This window comes from Anser brachyrhynchus (assembly GCF_964034855.1).
Source record: "Anser brachyrhynchus genome assembly, chromosome: 19".
In the NCBI taxonomy this organism is placed as follows: Eukaryota; Metazoa; Chordata; class Aves; order Anseriformes; family Anatidae; genus Anser; species Anser brachyrhynchus.
This window is the reverse complement of record NC_137712.1, coordinates 9,445,364-9,465,865: the sequence shown is the minus strand read 5'-3', so window position 1 is coordinate 9,465,865 and position 20,502 is coordinate 9,445,364. Positions and strand designations below refer to the sequence as shown.

At 42.5% G+C, this 20,502-nt stretch overlaps 1 protein-coding gene across 9 annotated transcripts in view; it reads right to left on the bottom strand.

Moving 5' to 3' along the window:
* Positions 1 to 3,143: 3,143 nt before the first annotated feature.
* Positions 3,144 to 20,502, bottom strand: part of TNC (tenascin C) — a 178,023-nt gene continuing 160,664 nt past the window's right edge. For all 9 annotated transcript variants that reach the window (XM_080561592.1, XM_080561591.1, XM_080561593.1 and 6 more), the window contains 11 exons: positions 15,324 to 15,446; positions 14,020 to 14,163; positions 12,745 to 12,864; positions 12,133 to 12,276; positions 11,176 to 11,306; positions 10,089 to 10,221; positions 8,138 to 8,289; positions 7,102 to 7,198; positions 6,299 to 6,460; positions 4,909 to 5,072; positions 3,144 to 4,431 (listed from right to left, as the gene is read on the bottom strand). In XM_080561592.1, the coding sequence (XP_080417718.1) occupies positions 4,321 to 4,431; positions 4,909 to 5,072; positions 6,299 to 6,460; positions 7,102 to 7,198; positions 8,138 to 8,289; positions 10,089 to 10,221; positions 11,176 to 11,306; positions 12,133 to 12,276; positions 12,745 to 12,864; positions 14,020 to 14,163; positions 15,324 to 15,446 (1,481 nt within the window). In that variant the 3' untranslated portion in view covers positions 3,144 to 4,320. The remainder of the gene's footprint in view (positions 4,432 to 4,908; positions 5,073 to 6,298; positions 6,461 to 7,101; positions 7,199 to 8,137; positions 8,290 to 10,088; positions 10,222 to 11,175; positions 11,307 to 12,132; positions 12,277 to 12,744; positions 12,865 to 14,019; positions 14,164 to 15,323; positions 15,447 to 20,502) is intronic.

The following is a 20,502-nucleotide window of genomic DNA, read 5'->3' as shown; positions in this document are numbered from 1 at the left end:
GGTTTTTCACGGCTGCAGTTTTGGATTCGGGTAGTGAAAATTGAGGCCAAAGGGGTAGCTGGGACAGCCACTGGACCGCTCTATACTTGATTGCTAGTTTTATGTGCTCTTCAAGCCCTGGTTATACCCAAGTGCTCTTAAAGTAAAGCAAGTCAAAACTGTAATTTCGAATGAAGTGACCTCCTTGTACAGGAAAGATGGGAAGGCGAAGGTGCCTTCTGTTACAGGTCACTCCAGTAGTCTGGGCTACTTGTTCACTAATGCAGGCTCAGAGAAGATGCCCTGGTTTTGTGGTTACATTTAGCCCAGCAATAGATGCAATTAATGCCCTTGATTAACAAACAAGACGGAATAGAGTCAGGAAGAGAGCTAAGGGAGCTCCACCTAGAGATAGTGTAGCTGAGAGGGTGCTCTCCTGGGGTCAAACTGAGCTGGCATCGAGGTCCTACTCTGGTTCAGGCAAACAGAAGAATTAAAAGTTTCATCATCTCCCACATCACAAAGGAGGGCTCTAGCCACTCAGTCAGTGTGGCTGCACACTCATGCTTGGTACAGAAAAAGCAGCATTTAGTAGTCCGAGTCCCACTGCAAGCCAGAGGATTTAGTAACCTAAAAGCTGCCATCACCTCAAGCCTCAGTTCCCCAAAATCCCCTGTCCAGCTGTCTTCTGCCCAAAGCTTCAGCAGTTGGCTCAAGGGCCCCACCTCACCCAAGCTTGAGTAAGAAATCCAAGTCTGAGATTGGGGCTGCAGCATGAGAAAGGGTTTCTGCAGGGCTGGGCATGCACCTGGACTGAAGGAGGGAGGTTAAGTCCAGTGGAGCTGAAAAAGATGCTTTGCTACCTACATGTCTCAAAAATACCCCTTATGAATACTGGCCTAACCCCATGAATCCCATTCACTTCCCAAAATATCTCCTTCAGTACCTCTCAGAGCTTAAGTCTAGCTGCCCAAACATTTTTGAAACCCTTCCCCTCCTGCCCCCTTGAGGCTCCCAAATTGCTTTGTCATGTAAGTGATGTTTTCTTTAAGCCGACAAACTAACCAGACAGGCATTTGGTGTGCCCTTGGCAGGTTTATAAATTAATTTCAAAATTGTGTGTGGTTTTAAGCTATTCTTGCAAGTTACAATCAGGAAAGGAGCAGAGCGAAAAACCAGAAAGCAAATAAATGTTAAAATAGCCCATGGCTGAGCTGCTTGGTACCAAATCAAGCTCGTGTCAGCTCTGAAGGGTGTTTTGGCATGTGTTACTTCAAGGGTTTGCCAGTTTCTCTCTCACAGTAGTAATCAAGAAAAATACCAAGCAGGGCATCTGACAGTGAGTAATTACAGGAAATACAATCTTTCTCCTGTGCAGCGTGTGCATGTCACTTCTGGAGCGAGGTACAAATCTCAGCCCATCTCCAGCAGTCCTGCTTGGCTCTGCCAAGCTACAAGACATCACAGCCAGATACAGTCAGCTTTGTGATGTTTCCAGAAGCAAGGAAATTGTTTTATAGATGTCAATTCTTCCTTTGAATGTCTGCAAACACACTGCAAGAGCTCTCAAGTCCCCAGTTATACAGATTTAGTGCAATTTTTCAATAACAGAGAGAACATCTTTAAAGGGGAGCATGTTTCTTCATTACTGGGTTTGCTTTCTTTTATAGTGCCAATCACTTGCTCCAACAAACAGCAAAGAGGGGCTGTTAATTATAGAGAATGGATTTAATATGGTGCTGCAGATCAGCCCCTTGCCAGTGTTCTGGAAGGTTGAAGGAGATTGTGTTCCCTGTGCGAAACAAACAACATGCACTAGTACAACTTCACACTTGGGAGGGGGGGTGGGTGTTCAAAGTATGTGGAATAATATTAATGAAGAAAGTAAACAGGAGTTCCTCTTTGTCACGTGCTTTTGCTGGGACCTAGTTCCTGCTCCTGCAAGCCCCAAAACCAACAACAAACAAACAAACAAACAAAAACACATCTTTTCTCACAGGCCTTCTTGCAAAGTTCCTGCTGCATGGCCACAGGACAACGCTTTACTACATGCAATTAATTTTTCTAACAAAGACCACAGCTGCAGAGACAACACGAGCGGCTGGGAGGCGCTGAGTACTGCGTGCCACCGTACAAGAAGGCAACAGCCAAGGATGGCAACGTCTGGCCCTGGATACCTGCAGGATTTCTCAGTGCTGCCAAACGGAGCAGGCACACACCAAGACAGGCGCCGTGTGCCACCTGCCGGTGGCCAGGCCACAGCAGTACGCTTCAAGTGGATGAGGAGAGGAAGCCAGGCTGACAATAAAGACATGGAATAGAAAGCATGTGAACAGAAGACCCTCAAAGTTTCACTAATTAGGTCCTTCTCCTGCATCCCTAGCTACGCATTATCCTTTCGCAGACAAAAAATCCTCTGCCCCATGCAGCACCTTAGCCTGTGGCCCTAACGTTTGCTCAGCAATGAATAGCTGTGCGCTATGTTCCTAGGAGGTGCACTGTAAATACCTACAAACATTAGATTTTTCTGAAATATAGTTGCTGAGACTGATTATTAATAAAACACAGCACACGTGCTTTGATGCTTCTGTCTGCGGAAACATCTGTCTCCACACAGCAGTTCCTGCTGTCCTTGGGCTCTCTCACAGTGACGCTGGTCTCTGCGCACCCGAGCACGGGAGGTCCCCACCAAGCTCTCCCCTCTGGGGTGATGCCAAAGTTTGAGTCAAGACTGTGAACAAGATGGCCCAGGCACATAATCATCCCCAAGGGCTAACAAACACTCAGCTAAAGCTCTGAAATGCAAGAATTGAAGGATTGCAATAATATATACATATAGTAAGAAGAGACATTAGAAATTAAGAAGGAGAGACCCAATGGCGAAGGGAAGTGATTCCCTCCTTCCTTCCCTCCCTCTCTCCTGATTTTGGAGCTTTGTAGTGCTATTTTTCATGCACACACACTTTTTATACCCTGTGTCAAATCAGCAATATGTGACCTTACTTTGTAGCACGTAGCGTTAAGTCTTATTCTCAGAGCCGATCAGATCACTCTGACTGAGAGCATCTTCCTTCCCAGCCACCTCCCAGTGTCGGCTGAGGAAGGGGCTGAAATACTTGTTCTGTTTGAAAAGTGCAACCTTGAAGCAGGGCAGAGAGACTGTGTTAAAACAAAAGATCTTTTATTGTCTCCAACTGAAGAGCATGATACAGAGGAACTACACAGAGGTTTCATTCATACAAAAAGAGAGCCCTTTATTTACACAAGTGTTCAAAGTCACCGGTGGTACCTAACAACTCTGTACTTTCCTTGCTTTCTTTTGTTAGTTCTTCCCACCTAGATGGAGCAAGCGTTGGTCAGTAACACTGAGAAAAACATGTAAAAGCTTTTGGGCAGGAAAAAAAAAGAAGTATGTTCTAAAAGAAATCAAATCCTTACAGGCCATTCACTGTAACAAACCCAGAAGAATACTTACAGCCAACCACTAACAAAAGGAACAGTTTTCAGTATGGACTCAGCAGCCTGATCATTTTCAGCCTTCCTTTTACTTCCCCATGTAAGTAAATATACCCTGGACATGCACAAAATCAACATGTATGAAAAAAGGTAGAAATTTATTTAAAAGTAATTGTGCTTTTATTTTTTTAAAAAAATTTACAATCAGACACTGTCCTGCTGTGTTTCTGAAAGCATGGTTCTCATAAAAATGACAAAAACTTAGCTTATTATTATCATTATTATTATTACTTTGTCATTATATTAATAATATTAATTTTATGCTTAGGTTTAAAAATGTACTGCTTTCCCTTCCCCACCCCTTCCTTATCTGTGGTACTTGATATATATATAAAAAAGGCTTTCCAACAACCAAAGGATTTCAATTATATCTAATAATAATAATAATGATAATTAATCGTACACATTTCTGTGTGTAAAAATATGGCTGGTTCTAAAACAAACTACCAATATACAAAGCTGTTCTCCCTCCCCTACCCTGGGCCACCCAAGAGATAGTCAGACCATGGAAGAACTTCATCCCAGAGGCTGAGAAAAGAAAAATTAACAAAACAACATACACCCTTGAGATCACTGTCTTTGGCGTGAAGGACATTACTGGTGGGCAGCAGGAGCTGCTCTGCTGGAAACGCTGGGGCATGTAAGGCTTGTTGGTTGGACTGCTGCAGAAGCCTCTGTTGCGCCAAGGGGCACCAATGCTTTGGTACAACTGCCAGCTCCTCACACCCCTCCACCCCAGTGAAGCCAGAGGATTCCCCCACACCCCCTGTTCTCTGTCCCTCCCCCCCATTGCCCTGCTTGTAGCCCTTTCACCACCCCAAGGCTTTATGCTCGCTTTCGTCTTCCTTCCAGATTTCGGAAGCTTGAGGGTCTCAGCTTCATCTCTGCGAACTGGATGGAGTACTCGTGGCCCTTCCAGTGGAACCAGTTTACACCCTGCAAAGACAAAGATGAAGCATGAGAAATCACACATCCATTTCTTCCTCTGCTGTCAGCCTTCAGTGCTCTCGTTTCGGACCTTGTTTTCTAACTTGGGAACAGAGACACAACAAAGTAAAGGGACTTTGGGAAGTACAGGGGCCACTAGCACATGTGGCCTGCACAAGTAAAGTCACAAGCTGTCCCCCAGAGCTGTCACTCTTTGCCTGGCCTTCATGGCACAAAGAACATTCTGTTTCACATGTTGTAAACTATGATTGTTCCTGGCAGACTTTAGAAAAAAAGTGGAAAACGATACAAAACCATCAGTATTTCCCCAGCTGACAAGAAATTCTTGTTTTGTGAGCAACTGTCTGTTGTTTGGGGTGTGGGCTTGTTTGGTGGGCCTCTCACTAGCTGAACCACTGGACAGATCCATAATTGCAATTCCCCTTCTTCTCATGCAGTATGGAAGCCTTCAGACACCAAACTCACCTGACTGTGGTTGTTGTCACCATATCTGCCCATCAGATTGACTCGGTGACAGTTCTTGTACCAGAATGCACCCTTGTATGACAAAGCACAGTTGGTGATAGCAGAATCATTGTCCTTGTCAAAGGTAGAGAAGGATCTGCCGTTATGGTAGGTCATGGAGTCACCTAGGTGGGGACGACAAAAGAAAGAGCAAGGTCAGTGGCTTGTGTGGTTTAGATTACATGGGAGTGACCATTCTGCACAAAATTTTGGACTGTGTGTCTAAGTTATTGCAAAATTGACTTGGTTTGCTTCAGAAGGAAGTACACAGTCTTTTGTTGTTGAAGGCAACTCAAACATTTTTCCAGGTGGTCTGTAACCCCCAAGTCATTCAGTGATTATTCACACAGCTGTTTCTGCACGTCTAGCTGGAAGCTGGACTTTGGTCCTGAACAGAAGGCAGTGTGAACAGACCGAGCCCAAATGGACCTCCATAAAGTGTGGGCCAAAACCAAAGGAGTCTCCACACTTAGCTGGTCCATGCAATTAAGACACCCATCTTCATTAGCCCAAAACACAGAAGGAGAAATGTCTGCCTGCTGCTGACTTCCCACTCCCAAGGCCTGGGTACTGGTTTATGGATGGGTACAGTGGGAGCAGCCTTCAGTGCCTACGTGCCATAGGATCTGTGTTACTGTAGCCGTTAACCTTAGCCCTAAGCACTGACAAAGAGGAAGCAGGACTGAATCCTAATCTCTGTCGCAGCTGATACTGCTCTGCATCATTGTGTTTGCCCTAAGCAGACATTAATTCTACTGCTGCTTATCAAACTTTGTCCACTTCCTTATCAACTGTGCAGAAAGTTCATGTCAAGGTCACAGAACAGAGTCTGCATGCATCTTTGTGGTCTGGTTTTTGCACTTTACAGCAGTATTTCCCTTTAAGACACTCTCTGGAGCTGGATTTCTCTCTTAGTCCTCTGAAGCACTGAAGAGGACCCAGTAAGGGCTGCAAGCGTTACCCCAGTATGACAAAAGGCAGATAATTTGTTCAGCAAAATTAGAAACCATGTTATAGCAGTACTTGGCTGCATATTCCACTAACGAGATGAGACTATGCCAAGTTATTATTAGCTGTATAAATGACAGTCAAGCATTGACCAAGTGAGATATGTGGCTGTTTAATATACTTGTTTATATTCTGTCATAAGTATGCCATAAAAAGTGGCACCTAAATGACTGGAGGGTTTAGAATAGAAACATAAAAGATATTGTTATTTTCATATTTTCAAATGCCTGACATACAAGAAAGAGGTACCTGCTGTGATGCTCATCTGCAACATTCACACACTGGTAGCTTGAGCCAACTGGGAGGACATTGAAGAACAGAAGCAAAAAATATTTCAGCTTACCTGCTGTGCCGCTGTACCCATCCACTCTTAGCCGGTACCGGGTCTTCGAGTCCCCGACGCTGAACTTGTCGTACACAGCGTAAGCTGTCTCGCCTCTGTCTCGCAGATCCACACGCAGTTCATACTGGCCCTGAGAAGTGATTTTGTGGAGGTTCTCAAGACCTGTGGGAATACATGAATGATACGTTTGTCTTATAAAGGGTGTTTAACTGGCCTGTATAGATACACCAGGACATCAACACTGGTTAGGAAGGTGAGCTATTTCAGCTTTACGGTAATGTTGGTGTAAAACCAAAGAGAAACAGGCAGATTTAGAGACCTTCTCAGCCCTTTGAATCACAGCAGCATGAAGCCCTTTGGGAGATGTAATCAAAGCTGGTGCTGTGTGATTATCTTTCATCTGTGAGCAAATAAAATGTAGTGCAATCTTTGGACATTTGCTTTTTACTTCTATTTACCCCACTTTACTTTGTTGGGTCATGTACTCTTGTTGGGAACGCCCTAGGAGTACAGCAAGGTTTGCAGTTGCTTCTCAGGTTACTTTCTGACTTCTTACAGAGTATCACTGGGCATTGGTTTGGTACATTCAGTGACCCAAGTGTGACATTTATGAACTGCAACTGAAGGGTTGGACCTGGCAATCTGTCTGCCCTGCAGCATGCTGTGCTGAGTCTCCTTTGCCTGGACTATGTTCTCCTTTACAAATACTCTTGCCAGCTGAATGGAGGCTTCCAAGCGTCTCCTAGACTTCTGGGCTCTGTTTGTGTTTTCTTTTTAAAATAAGATAAATTATTGGCACTTACCTATCCAGAATTCATCCTTAGGATCTCCAAAGCCAGCCACATAACTCTTCCAGTTCTTGTAGAAATCTTCCTTTCCATTTTGGCGCCTCAGGAATACCTACAACCACAGCATGCAGATGTTATTGTCAAACTGCCTTTGACAGAAGGGACACCAGCAACGTGGCTTTTACAAATGCAGAGCTTGGCATCACTGCTCCCCTGCCCCTATCACTCAAAGCAGCAGTCTCACTGCAATTGTTCCAAGTCAGGTTAACCTTCTTTGTATTTTTTTAGGTAAGTCTTCTCTACTGTGTTCCCAGGATCCCCCGTGTGATGTGGTCTTTTATTTTGTATTCTCTGCTTTTTTAATGGCCCCACACAACTCTGTATTTTTCAGCCAAGCCTTTCTACATCCCCGTCTTCTACCCATGCATTTCTCCAGTTCCTTCTTCCTTTCTCTGCCCTGGAACCCTCTGTCATGTTCATATTTGAGGATGCCAGCACAGACAGCTGGCATTTTTGCTGCCATTCATTTGTTGTCCGGGTGGGATGCAGCCTCTGTAACAGCCTGGGAATCCTGGCCAGGCACAACGTCGTGTGGCTGCTGAACAAATGCTTTCTCTGACCTGGTTCCCCCCGCTGTAAAGAGGGCACCTCTGCTTTAATGTCATTCACTCTCCCATCTAAATTGTGTGAGTCCACCCTTGTCTCACCTAATTATCTACTTAAAAGGTATTTAAGATGGTCATTTCAGCTACCCGTCCATCCAGTGAAGAGAGAGATCAGGGTTTTGGGGCAGCAATTCATGCCTTTCTAAGTGCTGACCTGGAGACATCTGTCCCTCCTCCAGCTACAGAGAGCTAACAACCTCACTTCTAGGCACCTAGGTGTCCTATCTGTGATAAAATTTGCCAAATTTATAGACAAGTCAGTTCTATTCTGATAATAGACCTCTGTGAGTGACACTGTAGGAACACAGGGATGGGATCTGCTACTCCTGCTCTTGGCATAGGCAGATGAATGCGAGGGTGGCATGGGCTCCCTCCCCCTTACTCACAATCCATCCGCCCCCATCTTCGGCCATGTCACAGAAGACTTGCAGCGGCTGGGTCCTGTCCCCATTCAGATAAATTGTGTAGAGCCCAGAGGTGACTTCTCCATTCAGGAGAGCCTGTGAGCAGTCTTTAGGGTAAGGATAGAGAAGACCAGCTGCATGAAAGAGAAAAGACAAAACAGTCCTTGAGAAATCAGCAATTACAACGAACCTGCTGAACTTAAATGACTCATGAAAATCTGTGGTGGGTCAATAGCATGGCCAGGTACAGAGCCCAGGAACTGGCTTGTAATTGCTAGCCTCCACAAAAAAATTTACAGTTAAACACAAGATGATGTACATTTTTCTTTTGAGTAAGCTTTTACACATCTGTCTACACTTTTGGAAGATTTGTGAAGGCCAAATAAGTACTTCCTGCTATGATGGGAATATATCTGCCAGCTAAATATTTGAATGGCATGCCCTATGTTTACAGCACCTTTTGGGTAAAATCAAATCTACCAATCTTTGATTATGTGACAGAGAAGGAAGGTGGAAATGGAAAAGCAGAACTACAACCAAAAATAAATAAATTGGGCTTTGTTTTGCTAGCAAATATTAAATATTTGCTATACAATATTAAATACTATAAGACCAACCTTTTAAAAAACAAAAGTGACAATAAAGCTTGAAACTACACAGAAATGTCATCAAGCATTTCTTTCTGATAATTAATAGTATTGTCACAGCCAGGGCAATTTCTAACTCCAAAAACCTTTTTTTTTTCTTTTTAAATCCACTTTGGCTATTAACTTTTGTAGCCAATGGTCTAATTAATTAAGTGATGTTCTTGGTATGTCCATCAGAGAGGTTTTAGCAGTTGCTGCTCACAGAGTGGCTGCTCCCCTTCCAGTGTGCTGCATTTCACTGTCTGTGCCTTGGCTACAGAGAATTAGCAACAGCTTTGGGATGTGGGGAGAAGCAGCTGTCTGCAGGGAGTGTTTCCCTCTCTCCTTCAGTGTTTACCTCTCACTGAAACTAACGGGATGCCTGCATACGGCAATGTTAAGCCCAGACTCCAGCATCTGTCTGGACAAGGCTGATGCTGCATTTGCTTGGGGCAAGGAACCTCATTCAGTCCCTGTTTATGGTCAATTTGCCAAATGTCACTTAAATACATGCAGATTTAATTCTATTTTTGGTTGCAGATCCCAGTCTGTTGGTGGTATTCACCCTGCTTTACACAAGGGCTGACTGTGAGCAGACTCGGGGCAATGTGACTTTTATGAGCACTTTTGTGAGTCCTTGGGCTGACGTTGGTGTAAGGGTGGAAGGAGCAATGGAACCAGCCGAAGGGCCTGCTGGGTCTGAAAGGCTAGAAGCCGTGAAAAGTGAGACAAATGACAGGCAAGGCTTTCACAGTTAATACTGAGCAACATTTTATTTTCCTTGCCATCAAAAGATGTGTCCATGAGACCAGTGACTGCCAGATATGTCAACTATGAAGTGACCTTCAGAGAACCCAATCTATTCTGGCACTCGGCTTGCTGGAGAGCTGTCCCTTTAGAGTTGGAACAGACATGCCAGCATCACCATGTGAAAATTGATCTCAGAGAGAGGAGAAAAAAACCTGTCCAGAAATTCTGCTCTGAGGACTGCTGAACTGATTTTTATGTCTGTACATGTGTTTTGCCTCATTTCAACCTAAACTGCAGATTTGTTTTAACAGATTGCTGCACATCAATACAGAGATAAATCAGGGTGTCTGTCTGGATTTTAAAAAGTAATGTCCCTTTTAGCATTTTACATGGGAAAGGCAGGATGTTTCATCAGAAAGAGGACTGTAGAGATGATGTGGATGTATATAAAGAAATTAATTTCAACCTGACAGTTTGGGGGAAGCAGATGGCACTAGGACTTAGGGAGAACAGGGACTTTTGCACTTTCAGCTGCTTACACACTCTAACGTCCTTACTTGTGGTGAAAATAGTCTGGATTGTTCTGCTCTTCAGGTGTCTGTTCAGTGCCTGGAGTTTTACCGTGTACTGGGTAGAGGGACTCAGCTCTGCCAAGGTGTAGGAAGTTGTCTCAGGGTCTAGGATGACTTCCTATGGGATAAATAATACAGGGAAACCTCAGTGAGAAAATTAAAAGTGGACTTGCAACATATTTTAGTTTGTCAGATTATTTGTGGTAATTATCATGATATTTTAACCATTTAAATTATTTAATACATAACTTGTATTTCTCAAAGATTTTCATCATGCTAACATTATTTAGAAAAGCTGTCTGGAAATGAATGTTAAATGTCATAGTGTGTAAGTAGTGTGGTTTAAAAACAGGTCAGTATAAACGTTTACATGCCTTGAATGTTCATATTGTATACATGTCTCTGTGAAACTCATAAAAAATTAGGCAGGAACACCCTTTAGGACAAGCCTGGAAATATCAGCCTCTAGTCCTCAAAAGTTTTTTCTTTGTAACTATAAAGGACTGATTTTCAGTGTGCTCAGGTAATCTGCTTTCCTGAAAATCAGAACCCTTTCTGACATCCCAGGCTGGCCATTCAAAGTCATCTGTCATTTTTGCTGGGAATTACTTCATACAAGTCTAAGCATCTAGTTTAAACCAGTCATGTAGGAACAAAATAAAATTATTAGAGAGCAAGAGGCATTTCCAAAGGCCTTAGGCACGTCACTCACACAAGGCTGGATTCTCCAGGGTTAAGAAAAGGCAATCCCATTCTATGGGGTTGTGAGTTTACTCCATGACACAGGTTTGGAATAAGAGAAAACAGTTGCATGTGCCTTTATCCTTATTGCTGAGAGATGACTGTCAAAATTCAGGCTGCAAATGAGCTTCTGTTTCAGGATATAATTTAAGAAAGTACTTAAGCAAGTTTTAAATCCATTCATGTTCAAGCTAGCACTGTAAAACGTACATAGTATTTTACCATGTTTAACTTAAGGCACGTGCTTATGTCCCAGTGCTGGGCACTTTTGAGCATCTCTACTGCCTAGTACTGAGGCACAGACCTTCTGGTTTGGATGTAAGTGCTATACCTTGACTTTGCCATCAACAGACTCGTAGATCAGGAGATAACCAGTGACAGGAGCACGTGGAGGCCTCCAAGTTATCACAGCTGTTTCTGACTGAACCTCAGTGGCACTTAAATCTCTTGGAGCATCCATTCCTGAAGGAGAGAGTAGACCAATTGCAATCACATTGATACAGAGCTTAGTACAGGGGCTGTCTTATGAGCAGGGTATTAAAACAGGCCAGGAAAACAAGCTTTCCCTCTGCAGAAATTTGAAATTAAAAAAAAATTCACCTTAAATTTTGTGATTTAAAAATACTTTCCCTTTTGGAAGTTTTAAAATACAGATATTTACTTTATTTAAGTTAAAAAATTGGCTTGTCTCAGGTATGTTAGTTTATAAACAGCTACATTGGAATGTCTTTTGTAACAAAACTGTGCCTTTCAATATTTCACACAAGACAGATCAGTATTTCCATATTCCCAGGAAAAAAACTTTGGTTTCAATGATGCCTCTTTTGAACAGGTAAACCTTTCAGAGTTGATCTTGCTACAGACTCCCTTCACCATAATTATAACTGACTTTGCTCTTGGCTTTCTAGTAAACTCCCTGGGACAAGTCAAGTAACTTTCTATGCTCAGGAAAACGAGAAAGTGCATGATTTTATTGATGTTCATGAGTCGTAAGGATGAAACCAACTGGATACATTCAGCACTGGTACCCCAACATTAGCCCCCAAAGATGCAGCTACTGCTATTGTGAGAATCTGTAGAATTGGTGACAGAAAACCACCTCCTGAGCCAGCCACACCAGCCTTGTATCAGGGAAAATCTTCTGAAAACGCTATCAAAATTCAAGTTTGTAGTAAAAAAAATTATCAACGTGCTGGCTGATTTATGGTAGTAGAGAAAAGTAGGCCTGGTAGGACTGGGAGAGATGGCAGCTCTCCCCCTCTCCCTGCAGTGAGGTGGGAGACAGCACCTGTAGTGAACTGGGTGGAGAGGGTCTCGCTTTTTTGCGTGTCCTTCACTGCATGGACGCTCAGTGTATACTCAGTTGCAGGTCGAAGGCCATTCAGGTCATACTCCACAGTGTTTCCTGATACCATCTGAGTAACTTCTGGCTCTAGGAAAAAAAAAAAAAAACACAGAAGAGAACACAGTATTATTCAGACATGTCATTATGTGCTCAACTCCACGCTCCACTCAGTGATCATTTTGTTATCAGCTGGGAGCCAAGTGCAAAACAGTGAAAACTCAGAGCTTGTCTCTGCTTACACCTCCACTGAATCTGAATTAACAGAAAAAACCTTTCTCTAAAAGTATTAGCACTCTCTAGTGTTCATATGAATTATAACACCATGTTTTCTTTTCAAGAATATTGGTTACCTTTGTTCATGGCTGAATTAGGAATGCATAACTAAAATTATGTTATTTGAAATGCTTCAAGCAAGGCTTCTCCATCAAGTAACAGCCCTGCTCCCCTTCCCCCTTGGGCCTATCCTCCTAGAACCACATTGCTGCACCCATTTCTGAGCAACTCTTGAGAGCCATAACACCATCAGCTCCCTGACCCATCACTAACTCTTCTTACCATCCTCAGAAGCATAGGAGACAACATAGTTATCCACAGCAGCAATTGCTGGCTGCCAGGTTGCCAGAGCCTCCGAGTCTGTAATGTTCACCACCACCAATCCTGATGGGCTGTCCAGAGCTGAAAGAAAGAGGATAGCAGGCTGAAAGGATTTGACAAATACTCTCGGCTCTGCGCAATTCTGTGTTGTAACTATATGATATTAAATGTGCAAACTTTTCTGCTTGATGCAGAAGCTTTTATGATTCCTTTTGGAACAGTGCAGCTCTGCAGCAGAGACATCAGTGCCTATTAACAGACACCAAATGCATCCACTGGAAAGGGAGGTCAATGCATGAAAAGATTAAATGCTGGGAACAGATGTAACTAACTACATTCTCAGATCAGTCTTGATATCAATCTTAGCAGCTTTGACAGAGCTGACATATTTCTCTCAACACCCTCAGGTCTGGACTGCTTTTTGGAGCAAAATCATGAGACAGAGCTTGGGAAAAATAACCATCGTGACAGCAATTGATAGCCACTGTGACCTTCCACCAGCTTGCCCTCCATGTTTAAAAATAAACCAAACATCGTGCTAACCATCCAAATTCCCCAAACATCCTGCCTTGCTTCGTCATGGGACATTATTTTGCACCTAGTTTTATGCTCCTGCACTGGGAGAGATGCCTGCCCCCAGTACAGCTAGAATAGACTATAAATTGGCTATAAATTTCATCTTATTATCCAATATGCATCATCTTGTCCTTGCCACAGTTCTCATTTGTCAGACTCCAAAAAAGAATGAATGAACAAGACTTTAAGGTGGCAACAACAGGACCATAGTGGAACCTTATTTTCCATAGGAATATTTAAAGATAGATTGAAGAAGTGAGAGTTTTTGTGCTTAGGACACAGTCTGGAACTTGAGAGATATGGAGAACACACAACAGAAGCTGGGCTGAACTGCTCAGCTGTTCTGTTTTCCCACATCTGCAAAATAGGATTAATTAAACTTCTGTTGTTTTCTGATGTATTAGGACTGTGAACACATGAAGTGTCTCTGTCATATAGAAAGTTAGTTCAGCTTTAGCAGAATGGAAGCCTGATCAAACTTACAAGGTCTCCACTCATCTTAAATACAGACACAAAGGGAGAGTGGATAAGAAAAAAGTCCTACAGTTTGTGTGGATGGCAGAAGTGGGATCTCAGTGGGTCTTCAGCTCCATTTCTTGAGTCTCTCCTATGGCACAGACAATGTATTTGAAAACCTGCTATTTCTTCTTTATGTATTACCTGTTTTCAGAATTCCAGAGATGGGTTCACTTTCTTCAAAGCCTTTCACAGAGATGATATTAACGTTATAGTCTACACCTGGGACTAACTTCACCAACTTGGTCCTTGTCTTGCTTCCATCTACTGTAACAACATTGGGAGTACCTAGGATGAACACAAGTGCCAAAGGATTAATGGCAATTCTCCAGTAAATGCTTGAAGAATGTGTTTCAAGTTAAACACACTGTGATCAACATGGATGTATATGTTTGTACAGAGCAAGGTGAATTTTTCACCAGTAAATTACAACCACTGATGTCAAGGGGCAGCCTTGGGAAAAGGCCATATATTAGGCCAAATATTATTTATATTTATTATATAAAGGCCATATTGTGGCCATTACACCTGAATCTAAGATACTGGTTTCTGTTTTTAACTAGTGGAATGTCAACAGTAAGAAAAAATAATTCTGTTTAGAAAAGTAACATAATTTATTCTGAAAACACAGTACTGTCTACATACAAGTTCTTACACCTGTGAGGACAGGACTTGCTAGTTTAGATCTGCTTTGTTTCTTGTGGGGGATGAACAGAGATAAACTTTCTCTTTCACCCATCTCCTTTCATATAAAGATATATCTTATATCATTTTAAGTTGTGAAGACTTAGGACAGATGCTTATTTCAAATTCTGGGTTTATTCCAGCAAAACACTTAGGCAAGTGCCTAATTTTATGACTGTAGATTTCTCTGTAGATTTCTTTTGTGTATCATTATGTATTTAAAGCTGCATGTGTGCTTACATACTACATTATCCAGAGGCCTATATCTTTACCTGTCTTATTCAACAGCATTTCTTTATGGTCCTGGTGTCTGTAGTGTTTGCTTTTTAGTTGCTTCTTTTCAGGGATGTCCCTAAGTTATGCTAAAAATTTGCTTAAGTATAGGAAGTTTTTTAAGCTGAACACTAAAACAGAGATATAATAGATGGAGTGAAATAACACTGGGGAGCGCTAAGAAAAATCACTACCTTTGAAAAGTATTACAACCGTGGATTATGATTATTATTTCTGAGGGCCATCTTTTGCTCATAAAATGCCTACAAAATAACAAGGCAGTTTTGGAATAAATCCTTACTTAGGAGGCAGAGCTTTCTGTGAATGTGGCCTGATCAGGGGTACAACAATTCCAGCATCTAGCTGTGAGCTCCCTCACAAGTCTTGTCCATGGGACAAGATTCCTATGCACTGAGAGATGGATATCAGTGCAACAACACCTTTCTGCCCTTCTCTTTGCCATCTTCCTCCCTGTCCCTCCCCACACTTACCTCCTGTGACAGGGACGTAGGAGATCCTGTAGCTCTCCACGCGGGTGCGCGGGGCTATCCAGCTGACTGTAGCAGAGTTTTCTGTGATGTCAGAGAATGAGATTCCCTTGGGAGATCCAACAACTGTCAGTGGAGAAGAGAGGACAAACACACCACATAGAAAGAAAAGGTAAATAATTTGTTTATCAGTCCTTAGTGCTGCAACAGTGATTTGTTCCTGTATCCCAAGAGCTGATGCTACCAATACTCTGTACAAAACAACAAGAATGCAGGGAGTACCAAACAGTTAATGGTTTTATCACATAACCTTTTTGGTCTAAATTTTCCTTTTTCGGTAACAATACAGCAGTGCATAGCTTCAAAATACCCTAGACATCTATCGACAAATCATGTTCACAAAAGTAACAGAGATTTTTCAGTGTTACAGAAAATTATGGAGCAATACTTACAGGAATATTATGCTATTACCCAGAGTCATTGTACTTATAATTTTTTCTACCCCAGTTTCCACAGAGTCTCAGAGCCCTAGCTGTGACACATGGCAACAGCAACGCTTAGCAATGGGGAGATGCCGCTTCTTCAGCATAAAGCTTCTACCAGAGGCTGTCTAAAAGAGACCTGGACTCAGTTGCCTGAGTGCATCAAGGGTCTATCCTCTCAAGCACTGACTGCCTGTAACTTCTGTTAGCTTAACACGAGAACGTTGGGTTTTCTTCTTGGAATCTCTATTTGAGACCATGATTTTTCCTAGCTACACCCATCACGAGAAAGGCACTTGTAGTTCCACTGCAGCTCTTTGTCATACAACCCAGCCTCATGTTCTATAAACCTGAGCACTACATTTGCCAATATAAATTAGATCAGCAAGCTGGGACAGATTCATTAGGATGACCCTGTTGTTTTGCTTTGCAAACAAAGCCTAACAATTTTTGCCAAAATGGCCCAATTTTAAGATGCGAACCAACATGTATCACAATCTGAAACATTCTACTTTAAGGCTTACTTAAGCTACTGAATAACAAGGATTGAAAGGGCTTCTGGAAGGACATGGTCAAGACCTGCCCCTTCGAAATTTACACTGAGCATCTCACTTCCAGTTTGCTTTTTTGACTGTAACCTGGAATTTGTTAAAAGGAACAAACAGCCACACATAGTAGGGCATTAGCAGAAAGGGGACAGATACCAAACATGAACCACATTAAGAGTGGTGGAAACAGGCTGTGGGCAGGGGAAGGGGGACAAATGGAGTCCACAAGTGACTGCGCTTGAAATAGCTTGGAAAGAACGTGTCTGCGGGAAAGAAGTCAGAGAGTGCTGTTTGTTCTGTGTGTCCCCAAAGATCTAGCAGCAATGCAGTAAATCAAGTGAAAGTCACTGAAAGAAAAACAACAGAGCTCTCAAAGCTCTCAAGAGAAATGTAAATTATTTCTCTGGAGCTCACAAGACATTTTGGGCTTAAAGGGCTTTGCTCATGTGGAAAAGCCAAAGAAATAAAGATAAAGAACTAAAGATAATGAAGAAAGGAAGGTGGAGTTAGTAATGCTGCATGGCACACCAAGTTGCTACTGGTTTAACTACAGACTGAAGGAAACAAACATGAATAAAGAAAACCTGTGAAAAAGAAAGAAGGTAAGATCACACTGATCATGCTCTACAGCGTAGGTGCCATCAGTTACTGATGAAAAGCGCTAGTGATGACTCCAAAGAGCACAGCTCTATTTGGACCAGCATTTGGGATTTTGACACACTTACAAACTTCAGTCTTAGCCCAGAAAATAAAGTACCTAATCCATCCCACCTGAACTCCGCTGTGCACACTTCTGTAGGCACAAGCATCATGCATGTTTTCTGTACCAGGTAAAACTGCCATGTAACATATAACAGTATACAAAGAGCCTTGGCTATGTGAGAGTCCCACATCCCCACTATCGCAACTTATTTCCTGGGAGCAAACATAGTAGACAAAGCATATGGGACCATCAGAGTAAGCATCGGTCCCGGAACAAGTCCCAGAGAGGTAACGGAGTGGTTCCTTTGAGCACAGGGAAATGAAAAAGGAGCAAATGAATCAATCTTCTTGGGCTACCTGAAAGCTAAAATTAAGCAGGAATAAAAAATGGCCTGTGGGCTTCTGTCTTGTCACTCACAAAAGGCTCAGCACAGCTGTTGGACAGATATAAATGATTAGCATCATCCTCCAGCACCATCCCTCATCCCTCTATGAGAGACTGAGAACTTTCTGAGAGGTTGTTGGAACATCCATGATACCTGAGTACTTGTTCTTTATTTTTTCCTAAAAAGTTGTTCTTTCCTCATTAACAGACTATAAGGTACGTCCGCTGTCTTTCTTCAAGCAACAGGAAGCATCAGACTACATTTATCATGTAAAAAGAGCATGTGAAATGTTTGGGGATCCTCTCAGATGAAAAATGCCATCAAAGCGTGGCAAAACATCATTAGAAGAAGGGGAAAGTAGCAGCATGAGACCCACAATTCCTACCAAGGATATTAAGTGGCACACGGCCATATTGCAGTCCCCTGCGGACAGCTGAATTGCATTTCAACAGACATTATATAGATGAATTTCCAAGAGACACAGACTTCCTCTGAGAGCAGCAGTGGGCAAACTTTCTGGTGCCAACTCGATTAGGCACTGCTGGTCTGTACAATGCTGCCTCGCACTGCACTGATTTTGTGATGAATGTTTTCTATCGCACTAGAATTGATGAAAGTAAAATGACAGACAAATGCAGAGAGTGGGTACCATCACCACCCCAAACAGGATAATCTTTAACGATGTTATCAGCAGCAGTTGGGGAGGGGGGAATTACTGCTGCTCACTTGTACATACGAGTAAATGTCACCTGTTGCAGAGGAAGAACTATTGGTGATGGGTGGGGGAAAACAGGACTTCATCATCAGCTCCCATGCACAGCAGTTTCACACCATGTCCCTGGTGTGATGGGAGCCAGGGATGTCAGCCGGACGCTGAGCCACCGGCTGCAGAACCAACACAAGCTACATGGAGAGCCTGACAAATCCCAGTCCTGCCCTGCTCCCTCCTCATTTCAAAGCCCGTGGCTGTCACTGCATCACCCCCTGGCTGAATTCTTAAAAGAGAAAAGGAAGGAAACCCTAGAGGAGGACAAGGCACCTAATGGTGAACTCTGCGAGGTTTTTCCTCCTTCTCCCTCCTCGCAGCAGCTGGATGGTTTAGCACACGAGGATAAGAGGTCAGACCCTCAGAAAGGATTGCTCACTGATGCTCAAACCAGACATCTTCAACTGCACTCATTTATACCAACTGCAGATCTGATCCCTGGCGGCTGTGTTTGTGTATAGAAGGCTGTGTGCCCATGTAGGGAAGAAGGGAGAACTGTGAGCGATAAATACAGAGAAGGAGTTTCAATATAGGTTATTTTCCTGACTTCATTTCTACGGTAATGTTTGGTTTAGGTTTGCTGGTCTGTTTGCTAGATGTCTTTGTTCCTACTGTGATTTTAACGTTTCCTCTACTAAAGCTCAAGACTTTCTAATTTATTCCTTGCTTGCTCATATATTGTATGCAGGCTAGAATAAAGCAAGGCTGCATACAAGTCTGTCTGAGCTACCCACTCAGAGGCAGCAAATGTTTCTTTGCCAGCAAACTGGAAATGCTATAAATATACATGTGTTTGTCTAAATAACCAATTCCTAAATAAGAAACTAGTTAGATGCCTTGGTGGCCCTGGCTGCCCAATGTGGTGTAACATGCAGTCTGAGTTATTTAGCTGCATTTTTGTGGCTCCAACTTTACTATCAATTATCCATGGACTATTTATAGCTGAAAAACATCTTTGGGGCTATTGGTGCCACTAGGTGACATGTGCTAAATCTCCCTTAAGAACTGAATAAGAATGTAGTCGCAAGGAAAATGATAGCTGTTAGTGGTTTACCATAAATATCCTGGAAGTCAGTGAAAATGAGAACACGCTGCTAACAAGTGCAATTGAATTTAAACATCCTTCTCCATTAGGAGACAACCCACATGAGCCTGGAGAAAGGCGGCTTGTGACGGATGCATGTTCTGCTTCATGTAAAGGCCTGGGTGAGCGTGTATATGCACATGTTGCTTATTCAGAGGATGTGATGGCAGTCAGGGGAGCTGGTCAGAAATGTGCATTTCTAACTGGCACCACAGACATTGAGGTGAGTCGTGAGGCCTTGCTATTTGAGGACAAGTTGTTTCATACTGAGTTACTGTTGGTCCTTTCTGTGGGCTGTCTGAAGGACACTACTACAGCTGGGCACATGCCTCTTTTACACATTTCTGGTGGCTTCCTCACATGCTGAACTTAATTGTCCTCTTCTGGTCCCCCTCCTCCCAGAATTAGGTCGATCTGAAGTTATTATGTTTTCAGATCTACAAGCCCAAATGTTTTCAAAGGGAGGATTTGTGTCAAAGAGCGTTGCATCATTTTTTTTTAGGATTTAACTATGTTTCAAAATGGAATCATGATATTGATGGAAAAGAATTTGAAAAGTTTCCTTCAAAAGTGCCAAAATGAAATACTTCAAATTAAGAACCCATTTTTTGTTTAAGTTAATCTGAGGAATTCAACCTAAACCTCAAGAACTTTTTACATGACTAGTATCTGCATATTTTCATAGAAAAACAATATAAGAAAAAATATTCCAGTTATAAATAGCAAAAAAGTCTCTTCTTCTCCCTGACACTGAGAAAACGAGGCTGTGTTCTGGTGGAGATTTTTCATAAACAGAAGTTTAGGCTAGCTTCAGGACACTAGACATTTGCAGTTACATTTACAGGGCTTCTTCATCATTGTGAGACTATGAAAGGCAAGAACTCTGACTTTGTGGAATTGGCATACTGCAACTGAAAATCAGGGCCTTGGAATTTTTAAACAAAATAGCATGAATTGGCAGTCATCCCTGCATCTTTTCCTCATGATGATTTTATCTACGCTAATTTACACCAGGATTTTTGACACACAAGAATGACAACATATAGGACCTTCTGCTGGGGGAGTTCAAAGTTTTGATTTTGCAAGAATGTCTAGTTTATTTTGAATTATTGAACACGTGTTGCTCCTGTTAAAATCAGTCTAAGTTACTGGTGCTTAGTCCTTTGCTGATAAAGCCATAAATAAACTTCTCAATACCTCTGTTAAATTCATTT